The sequence below is a fragment of the Diadema antillarum genome, unplaced genomic scaffold (assembly GCF_040938485.1).
Source record: "Diadema antillarum isolate AM-2024a unplaced genomic scaffold, OU_Dant_1.0 scf00000017, whole genome shotgun sequence".
Taxonomy (NCBI): domain Eukaryota; kingdom Metazoa; phylum Echinodermata; class Echinoidea; order Diadematoida; family Diadematidae; genus Diadema; species Diadema antillarum.
This window is the reverse complement of record NW_027270906.1, coordinates 5,948,334-5,960,103: the sequence shown is the minus strand read 5'-3', so window position 1 is coordinate 5,960,103 and position 11,770 is coordinate 5,948,334. Positions and strand designations below refer to the sequence as shown.

The 11,770-nt window shown below is 36.8% G+C and overlaps 1 protein-coding gene across 1 annotated transcript; it reads right to left on the bottom strand.

The window, feature by feature from the left end:
- Window positions 1-3,720: 3,720 nt before the first annotated feature.
- On the bottom strand, window positions 3,721-8,256 carry LOC139725991 (uncharacterized). The gene is made up of 4 exons (XM_071637076.1): window positions 8,067-8,256; window positions 6,882-7,201; window positions 6,128-6,263; window positions 3,721-3,893 (listed from the first exon to the last, which is right to left on the bottom strand). The coding sequence occupies exons 1-4, from the start codon at window positions 8,254-8,256 to the stop codon at window positions 3,721-3,723; spliced, it is 819 nt and encodes a 272-aa protein (XP_071493177.1).
- Window positions 8,257-11,770: the final 3,514 nt, after the last annotated feature.

The window sequence follows — 11,770 nt, the reverse complement described above, 5'->3', positions numbered from 1 at the left end:
TGTGTGGTACTCTCCTGTGGTACCATGGTAATACTGTGTGGTACTGCCCTGTGGTAATGCTGTGTGGTAATGATCAACCTGTGGCACTGTCCTGTGTACTGTCCCAAAATACCACAGGACAGTTCCTGTGGTACTGTTCTGTGGTACTAGTCCTGTGGTACTTCCCTGTGGTACTGCCCTGTGGTACGTCCCAAAATACCACAGGAATTCCTGTGGTACTGTCCTGTGGTACTGTTCTGTGGTACCGGTCCTGTGGTACTTTCCTGTGGTACTGCCCTGTGGTACGTCCTAAAATACCACAGGAATTCCTGTGGTACTGTCCTGTGGTACGTCCCAAAATACCACAGGACAATTCCTGTGGTACTGTCCTGTGGTACTTTCCTGTGGTACTGTCCTGTGGTACCCTCCTGTGGTAATTACCACAGGAGTACCACAGGACTTTTTCGTAAGGGTATTCTGAGCCACTGAAGTTCTCAGGAAGGGTAAATGAAACTCATTAGATTGCGTAGTGGAGTGACCTCAGCGATCACTCCAAAGTCCTCGAGTGATCCCTGAGGTCACTCTAAAATGAGCGAAAATGAACACTTTCACTAATAATTCACTCCAAGTTCACTCTAAATTCATTCTTTCTGTTAATTACTCCTTCAAATGTAAACATTTTCACCGAATTTTTTTAAGAGAGTATATTTAGTAATAATGGATCTGACTGGGAAGAATGATACGAAGTGCCCTTTTGTAAAGATAATAGTTTATCTAGTAAAGTTTGATGGGCGTTCTCCCATGCTAAAATTCCGTAATTAAGATAAGGTAGTATATCACAAAATAATGTCAACAAAGAGAGGAACGGAATGTGAAACTTTCATCTGTTAATGATACCAATATCGCGTGAAATTATTTTACTAATGTTAATGATATGAGGCCTCCGTGAATGTTCATCGTCTACTATGATACCGATAAATTTTAAATGAGATACACGTTATAGCTGAGTGTCATCAAAATAATATCTGTGCGTACAGCTTCTGTGGCATTGTTATACTTATTTTTTTTTTGAAGATACGCTGTAGACTGATAATCATTAACCCTTATCCACCGAGTCACTTTTTGTCAATTTGGAATCAACAGTGTGTACGAGGGTAACTGGGTTTTGTGGGCAAAGAAAATATTTGAATCATCAGCAAAAAGTATGAATAAGAGTATGTCAGATGATCCTCAAAAGCAATAAACATGAATAATGAAAAGTAAAGGTCCTAATAGGCTACCCCGCAAGTGGAACGCCACATTTATAAAATTCGAAACTTGAGTTGTTCTCAGTCAGAGAAGCGTCTTGTTTCCGGTTTTGCAGGTAACTCTTGAACCACTCCAAGGCCTTCCCTGGTATACCAAAAGTGAGACAATTTTAGAAGTAAACTTTCAGAATTAGTTGTATCGAAGGCCTTGGAAAAGTCAGGGAAGATACCAGTAATATGAGAATGATTATCTTTGGTATCAAACTTCAAAAGAGCGTGAATGGTGATATGTTTCAGACGAAACCCAAATTGAGAATTTGCATGAACATGAAAATAGGAAAATTAATTGTTCTTGTGAATATCAACTTTTCTAAAGTTTAGGTAAGGACGAAAGCATAGAAATGGGTCAGTAATTACATAACATATCAGAATCATCTCCTTTTTTAGATAAAGGGTAAAACTTACCTGTTTTCATAAGAGCCACATAAAAAACACCACCTGATATGAATTTACTAAAATATGTGAAAGTGGATCCTCAATTAAAGATATAACCCACTTTAAAATAAAATTGTTTTTATCTTCATAACCGGCACTTCGTTTATTATTCATTGCAGTCACAATCTTGTCTTTCATTTTCGCAGTTGGAGCCAAAAAAAAAAAAAAAAAAGACCTACAATTGGATTGACCTATACTAGAATTTTGAAAAATGCGTATTGAGACTGTGGTACTTCTTTTGCTAGATTCTATGAAATCATTGAAAAAAAAACATTTGCCATAAATCACGGGGATCTGCTAAAGTTTTTTTTTTTTTCAAATAATTAAATCTTACTTTCTTTAATATTTGATTTTTTTTAAATATATTAATGGCCTCTTTTGATACCTTCCATATTATATTCTTTATGTCATGATTTTATCTATCTAACTTAATCGTGTAATATTTCCTTTTTTTCCGTCTGAATGAGTAAAAATACTTTAATCCCAATTCATACCATGTGTGTTTATTTTTTGACTCTCAGGTTTCTTTCATTTGAAATTTATGATATTGTTTTTTTTTCCTACTAATTGAGCAAAGAGGAGATTTGAAATCCATGGAAGTTTAGGGGATTTTCAATTTTTAACTGGCTTATCTATTAATTTTAGCATATCATAATCATCAAAATATATTTTTTAATTATCCCTTTGAAAACAGTTTTTTCTTTTTGAAAAAAGTTATCAAAAGATACGCTTACGTTTAATTTTTCTCAAGAGGGAGAAGATAAAAAAGTAAGTCAATCAACCCAGATGACAAATTAAGGGCATCATGAAGGTGTTATAACCCACCGTTCATGATCATTTGACCATGACACGGCAAAAAATCACAGCAGCAATAATAATAATAATAATAATAATGAAATAAAATAAAATAAAATAAAAGGACAGAACGGTATGGTGATAAGAAATTGTCTTTTTGACCATAATCAAACACGAACGACAGACAGCACAAAGATGCTTCGATTTGGTGCGACAAGTCGTAAAAACTGTGATGTGTTCAGATCTGACAAACAAAATGATATGCATATCGCAATTTCATGGTGGATATTAAATTGTTAGAACAAAAAGAAAGTATTACATTTTTTTGGATTGGTATAAATGAAAATTGAAAATGGAACGTTCATGTGCGATAAGATTTAAATGTAGGTATACTTCATAAGCTAAAGTTTCGTATTCAATTAAACACGATTTTTATTCCAAATACTCCATTTTATTCAATTTCATTCATGCTTTATTACTCTTCGACACTATCGTACATCTCCTATTGAAACATTGTTTGGGCAACCTCAAAACGTCACAATGGTAACACTTTTACACAAGAAAGCTGAACTTACTTGCATTACAGGTTTCCAGGATTATTCAGATTCGCCTGATTAAAAACACTCAAGGTAAATCACATATATCCTTTTGGGAATTCCCTTTGGGGAATTCACTCTTTATGTTTCGCTTAAATAACGGTCAAATACCGTATTCGGTTTTTTTCCTCTTTATTTCAGTCGAACGAGGACATACACTCGTATCCTAAAAGAGAATGTCACAAATTTCATTTTCACAGTCCTGAAACGATGATGGTGCCGAAATCTACACGCCGGACGGGATATTTGTAACTGTACTCCTTATGACATTTCTTGTCTATTTTCGTTGGCTATGTATTGCCTAATAAGGAATGCTGTAAAAACAATAAAGCTCTCTGGGTATCAAAGCTCTATCATAATTATGTATATGCATGTGTAATGTACATAAACTTCCTTTTTTTGTAAATATTGCCGCACTCAATATCTTACGAAACTATATGACCGACCATGACTTGGCATTAAAAACTGACCATCTGCAGGCACATACTAGGCGCCAAACAAGGGGGGCATTCCGCGAGTCATACAGCTCACGAGAACAAGGCGCAAGAATCCGAAACAAAGGTAAATAGGCCTATGAGCTGCATGTATTACTGTCTTGCGCGATGGATCTATTTAGTAGCTACGATGTGGAGTTCCTCTACCCTTCCGGCTGGGCCCATCGGTTCTCCTTCAGACGTCTTCGGCGTCACATCGACCAACCACCTGTGGATGTCGTCGATGCATTCGTCCTTGTCGTCGTCTGGAATGCACCGAAGGTGCCCGACAAGAATTCTGATATGATCTGCATGCAGCAAAAGACACGATATTATATTACAGGCAATATGTGACCGTGCATCACAAAACGAGGACTGAGGACTAAAAATAGGTGAAATGGGTCAACCTAGCCGATCTTGACTTTTTCATATTTTCTAAAAGAGCAATTCTTCTTCAACATTATACTAAAATTTGGGTTCATATAATGGGCAGGAACATGTGTTTTTTTTAGCAGTTTATCTCGAACATTTTTTTTTTTGGTAGAATAGTGTGATTAGGTGTGTCTTTAGAGTCCACTTTTCATTTCTTAAAAACCTTGTACACACTCTTCACTTTCAACTCTAATAACTTTTGAAAAAAAAATAATGCTACTGCTTTGAAAGTTGGCATTAGTTATGGACAGAATGTGTTAATAAGGCATGCTCAATTTCAGATTAATTTGATAATCCCTTCATTGTTGTTACTCCGGCGGTTTACATCCTGTTTTTTGTCCCATTCATTGCACAGCCAGCATGGCTTGGTGAATATTAAGCGCTTGAATAGACACTGTAGTTCAGAGCTTCTTTTTTGAGTTCACACTTTTCCTGAGTGTGTGCTTTCTTTCTAATATTTAGATAGGTTAGGAGAGTCTATTTGATTTGAGTTATACATCACTCTAAAGCTTAGAGTCCGCTCTTTCAGAAAATGTTCTTAACTTAAATTTCATGTTTAGCGACTTTCTGTTTGTTTTGTGATACAGGGTCACATATTATTTCACGTCAGTATATTCATTCCCGTAAATAATAGGAGGAGACGACCAGTCGGGCAGGGACCACTTGAGATACAAAACGAAAACCGAAACCGAAAAAAGAGGTACGACTTCTTTCCGAACGTACAAATGCATCAGAAGAGTGCTGGTCCCTTGGAAAGATTCACCTTTTTAAAGTTGGACCCCCTAAGGAAAAAAAAAATCCTCCCTGTACAGGCCTGGTTTTCATGGTAATTCTACAAACAAAAAATGCTATGTTATATATTAATTTTATCCAGCTTTAACGACCATCAAAATGAATGGCAAAAGCACAGAAGCAAGCTAATTCTGACAAGCAAAATGCTGAAGACATAATTTAAATGTAGAGAACGTTTTAGACAGAGATACAACCACAACGAAACCGTTTGATCATAATTGAAAGAGAAATGCCATAACTGAAGGCTACACAATGAACGCAAATAAGCTCTAAATAATCGTTATCTCTTTGAATGTAAGAAACTGTATTGTTGCAGAGCATCATAGTTATATTAATTCCATAAAGGTGTTAAGGACAAAGCCGTGCTCGTGCTCGGAGTGGTATGCGGGAACACAAGTACTGAATCAAAAAAAAAATGTAAGTAAGGTACTAAAGTAAGGTATGTCGTCATGAATAAGGATGTTAAAGAGGCCTTGTCCATTTCTGGTAAAGAAAATAATATTATGCAGACCAAGGAAACTAATTCACGGGGATGATAAAAGTGATGATGACGGTGGTTGTTATGGCAGTGGAGATTGTAATAAAACCTTTAATGGCATTACTATCATCGATTTTTGTTAAGAAATCATAACGTTATTTTGATGTGTCATATCAACCCGAAAAAAAAATCGTCAGAGTCATTATCAATATTTTTTGCTAATAATAATTGCAATAATGATGACAATGATGATAGAATATGAAAATTATGGTGATAATTATTGATGATAATCGAAACATTGATAATGACAATAATAACGGTAATGATAAGGCCTTCTTTATCCAGGGTAACCTTTTCATTGTTTCCACTGGACCCCCATGGAAGAACAAAAGTATCATAATAATGAATTTGAAATGGACAATCCATCCATTTTGTAATCTTTCTTTGATTCATGAAGGATTTTTGTATTGCCCTGCGTATTTTGAGCGTGAAATACAGAATTCAAACAAACAAACAAACCACTGCTCTACCATACAGGGCCCTACGATTTCACTAAAGCGTTGCCAAATACATGTATACCCATTTATACATCTGGATAGAGAGGGACATGGTGGGTAAAACTACGGACGTAAGCATTGGGCAGAAATCTAACTCAGATCCTCCGATTGGGCACATTGGGACTCTTATCTACTTTGCATGCCTCTGCAGCACACTATATTGTGATAAACGTTGTGCTATAAAAGAAGACAACACTCTGGTAACACAACGAGAGAATGATAGTATGGAGCAACACATCCTAACTAATTAGAATACTGATGAACTGCATGTTTTGAATTATACCTTTTATGAAAGTAGCATTCCATTTGAGCCACGTGATGTCACCAGCTCGAGAGAAAACAACTTTGAATCCCACTGACTGAAACATTTCCATGAAATCGTCTGCGCAAAGCCAGTCAGTTTGTTCGTAGAGATAGTCCTATGGATGAAAAAAAAAAGAGTTCAATGAGATAAAAGAAACTCATTAAGCTCTACTTAATTGTACAAGAGTGTACCGTCATAATTGAGATTAATGGTTCCTTTGAACCTCTTGTTAAAACGCTAATCAAATCTTATTTGACGAAAATTATACATATCAAACATATTATGTTCTACCTTTATATAACAAGTTCCTATTTGATTTACCCATCGAACGCACATTTTGATTGATGATGGGATCTTAACCTAGCTGTTCACGGTATTCTAACGTACCTGTGTAAGGAAGTATCGTTGAGACCTGCTTCTTTATGCCGAGTTGTGCTTTATTCAGGTAGAGCACAAGGAGTGGCAGACAAATACATACCGGCAGAAATGGAGGCTTTGCAGTTCTTAAAAAAGACAATAAACTAAGTATCAATACAATCAGAGAATTTAAAAGAGGTAATGCATACTGTACAAACATCTCTCTCTCTCTCTGTATAATATATATTATATATATGTATATATATGTACATAATATATATATATATATATATATATATATATACTTGCATATATATATATATACTTGTATATAATGTATAATCCACATACATAAGCTTGGAAAAAATTAATATACCTTGAGATACGGCCCCCATTTCGGGTGATCTCGCAGCCACGTATCGGCTGTCTCTCCGTATTTACACTTCTTGCTGAGCAGCTGAGATTGGAGAGCGAACCACAGGAGGAAACGTCCTCCTGGTTTCAGGCAGCGGAAAACATTCTGCAGAACTTTTTGCTGATCTTTGCACCAGTGCAGCATGCAGAGGCAGATGATCTTGTCGAATTTCTCCTCCCATCCCTGACCGAAGGAATGTGCGTCGGCGACGACAAAGTCGACATTCGAGGCGGCGTGTTTTTGGTTGGCCACAGAGATCATACCTGGAGATAAGTCGAATCCTTCGGGATGAGGAAGATATTAAGAAATATAGATGATATCAGAAAATATGGATAATAGGATGATGCTACAACCATATAGCCCTATAGCCCTTCTACACAATATAATTATATTTTATGTTGATAGGAAAGACTTCCGATAGAAAAAAAACCCACCAACAAACAAACAAGCAAACGAAAAATAAACCGAAACACGTATGCAACTACAGTTACAGTGTATATAAATAGGCCTATCCTGTTAATAGACAGTAAATTTCAATGATTTCTGACGGCAAGTAGGAATAAATCACGGAAATTGCAAAACGCTGAATGACCAAGATGGACATATATAATTATATAAATATAATATAAATATAAATATATAATATATAAATATATGAATATAAATATATATATATATAAACGTTTGTTGGTTTAATTTTCCATCAGAGAAGATAGTTGGATAACCTCTATTCAACTGCCTTAAAGCGGGTTTACCATGGGGTCCAACTGAATTTGAGTTGGAACCACTTCATCGGGTTATGCACCCTGCTCTTTGCGATGAATGAGTGAAGCGGGGTCTTTTTACGTGCTTCAGTTTTATATATTTCTCTCACACGTGGGACCTCCATTTTGTGTCCTATCCAAGTGACATCAAGGTGTACTTGATGAATATGACGTTACATGACGCATAACATAAAGATTTAATTGGGATACCATAGCATCCCCGCCCCTCCTGAATGGCAGCATGCAGATCTTATTATACGACTGTAAAGATCAGATTCTAAACCAAAGAGGGCAATAGATATACTCAAGACAGAGTCATCACGACAGCTTCACCATTATAGACTCTTCATCTCTTCAACGACGTCGGAATGTGGATGTGTACCTGTAACAGATTTGACACGTGGTGCGATATCCCCGCACGCCTTCCCCGGTCCGCACCCGACATCGAGCACCTCGTCGCTGGGGCTGAAGTCGAAATCTTTGAGCACGAGCTTCCTAATATCACCCTGAGCACCGCTCTCCTCGCTGATATCCAGGTACGTTTGGGCACCGGTGTCATTCCAAGAGTTCATTGCCACTTGTGAGGTGGGAACAACCTTCTCTTTCCAAAGTTGGTAGGCCCGCAAGTTTCGCTGCGCAACGTTTACTGATTAAACGTAAAGTTACTGCTACAGCTACTTAAGAGTTAGCCTTATCGATCTATTCACCGTATGATCTTAAAATCTTTACAAAGTCAGCGATAGGACTAACACGGCAAAGTCACGTTTTGCAACTTTCATACAGTTGCCACTCTGTGCATTCAGGCAGTTCTACGGCCGAACAGGACTTTTACCCGTTCGAACGGGAACAAACCAATGTCGCTGTTGGTAAATGCAAGATTAAAGAGACTCGTGATAATTTGACTGTATAGTATACAGATTGGCATAATTATCAAGACACCTTCCTGCGAGGTCGCTAAACTCCGCCCTAGTGGCCACCCGATCATTCACTGCCATGAGTGAATGATCTTATTCAATGGGAATCAGTTTCGACCCCATACCAGCTTGATTCGGAGACTTGAATAACACTCACCCGACCTACAGGTGAGCGCTAATTCGTAGGCCGTTTTTTGTTTAATCTTCCTCCCAGGAAAGTAGTATAAAATTCACATGAAGTGTAAAACATAATCCGACAAGGACACAGAGCGTTCAGATTATAAAATACAATGTACATGTATTTGAAAAGTGATTATATTACCAACGTACGTCTGAGCTAGGGAAGAGGCATATACAGAAGGTACAACAGTAACAGGCTTTGTGCGATTCGGAGTTTATTTTTCCAAAGGCTGAAAATTTGTCCAGACATCATATATAGGTCCTCTAGGGGATGATTATGCTGCTCTATCATACGCTTTGCTACTTTGTCAGCAAATGCGCGAGTTCAAGGAAATTTGTCTCTCATGTGAGGGGGATTTTGGAGTCCCTCGTATAACCCCATTAGGTGAACAAACCACCCATATTAGTATTGGATTCGAAGGCCACAAGCATTTGTAACAGGTCGTACGCGATCATGTCTTCAAGACAAACGGTCAGCTGACGGTAGACCATTGCTCCGGCTGACCAAGCAATGGAACGGCAAATTCTTCAAGTGTAAGTACAACGACATTGATAGGGATAATGAAATTTCACACGTTAATGTAATGCTCTCTTCAAATGTCCATATTGATACTATGTCTATTCGTTCCTTTCTGCCATTTTCCAAATCTCTGTGGTCATCGTCGTGTCTGTGTGCACCATTTTGTTTGTTTGTTTGTTTGTTTTTTTTTGGTCAAAGCGCTCAGCAAATCCACAGTGACCTTTCGACACTTAGGCTCGGCAAAGCATTCAACGAAACAATTGCACTTACAAATCATTCAAGGTTGTCAAAAGAGCATAATAGTATATAGGACTCCAGTCTATACCACACATCTCCATACATGGGGTATCAGTTGAGGCTCTTGTTATCTTACTCATTTTTCAGAATTATTTGGCCCGTGGCAGGAATAATGAAAAGGTCGACATACTATTTACTTCAGATACTGTGGATGGCTTTCTGAATACTAGTAGACGTCATGTACTTACACTATTACACTACCTTACTATACTAATCATCACTTTTTTTTTTTCGAATGCAGTGACTAGTGACAAAGAGAAAAGAAATGTACGACTGCAATATCTCATAATATCACGAACAATGGAAAGATTATATCATTTACGATAGCAATATTGAAATCAAAATGCATGTCATAGGTAAAATCAGAAAAAAAAGAGACTGCTCATTTGCTAACTGGTGATACTTCTGTTAAATTAAATTCAAGCTAAGTCATTACTTTTTTCTTTTTTTTTCCAACAAGACATAACACAGAATAAATCATAAATTATATCACGCATTCGCCTGTGCAAAGGATAAATGATAGTTATGAATAAAGATATACATGCATACCGGCAAAATTGTGTTTAGAGAATTTAGCATTGAGAGGTCCACCAAAAATGCTTAAGACTAGCACTCAAAAGATTCATATGAAAATACTTATTCACAAATACCAAGCACAAAAATAATTTAAGACAGGACGGAACAAAACAGGAGAGACAATAAAACATGACAAGACTTGACTTTTAAAAGACAATACCAATCGAAGGAATGTGGTAAAAACAGAATATATGGAAAGAAAGGAAAGAAAGAAAGAGAATGCCTACACGCAGAACAAGGAAAACGGAAGAGGGAATTGATGACGTGCTTCGGACAGCTGGTGGCTGCACGCAGCTGAGCAAGGATTTTGATATGCAAATAAGATGGCGTATTTCATTGTACGCAATGATGAATTCATTGATTGTTGATGAACCTTGATGTTCTTAAAGGGACATTCCAGACGATTTTCATAATTTCACATTATGTAGTACATAAATCGACAACTCCATGTATAGATGTGTGGAATTTATTGTGGTTCTTGAGCAGAGAAACAATACTTTGAAAAATCTTGAACAAATTACACTGAACAAGGATGATGACATAGGAGGTTCACATATTTCAGAAATAAAGCAGTGTAATCCTATTACAATACCGCTTGCTTGCGAGTTCACCTGTGTATAATCTATGCATGCCTTCTTCTTTTGTTCTGCTTCCTTGAGCCCCAACTCATGCATTCTTATGGTGACTCTGCCATGTCATCATCCTTGTTCATTGCAATTTGTTCTGAATTTTAAAAATATTCTTATTCTTCATCCAAATTATCACAAATTCTGAAACTCTGTCCTCAGTATAACTAATTTATAGTTGATCAGAATGTAAAAATCTGAAAATCATCCAGAGGTCTCCTTTAAGGGTTTACAGCTCGTTATTCCGAAGGTTCGTTATTCCGAAGGCTCTTCAGTCCGAAGATTCGTTATTCGTTATTCCGAATTTCATTTTCGGATTAACGAATCTCCGGAATAACGAACCTTCGGAATAACGCCACAAATGTTCGGATTAACGAACCCTTTTTCATTTTCGGCTTAACGAACCTCTAGGTATAATAGGGAATTTGTGTGTTTCGGATTAACGAACCTTCGGAATAACGAACCTTCGGAATAGCGAACCTTCGGAATAACGAACAGCACCAGTTCTTAAGACCCAATACCTAATGAATGATGAATATCTCAACGAGAATGTAACAAAAAGAATTTCAACTTGGGTTAAACAGAATACATTTTCTTTTTTTTCATTTCAAACTCGAAAATCCAAATTCCAAAATCTAGGGCCGGTGTATGTAAATGAATTCTGAGCAGAATAAAGTTCTCAGGAGGGGTAAATTAAACTCATTCGATTGCAAAAAAAATAAATCAAATTTGGGAATAATGAATTGCAAATATTGGGAAGTCCATTTCCGTTTTAACAAAACATAAAGATGACCCAGTTGAAAGAAAGACAAATCTTTAATTTTTAAAATCTTATTTTTAGTAAGTAACGGATCTGAATGGGAACAAGTTATACGAAGTGCCTTTTTGTAATGACAATAGTTTATTTGATAAAGTTTGATGGGCGCTTCCCCATGCTGAAATTCCGTAATCAAGATATGATAATGTCAGAACC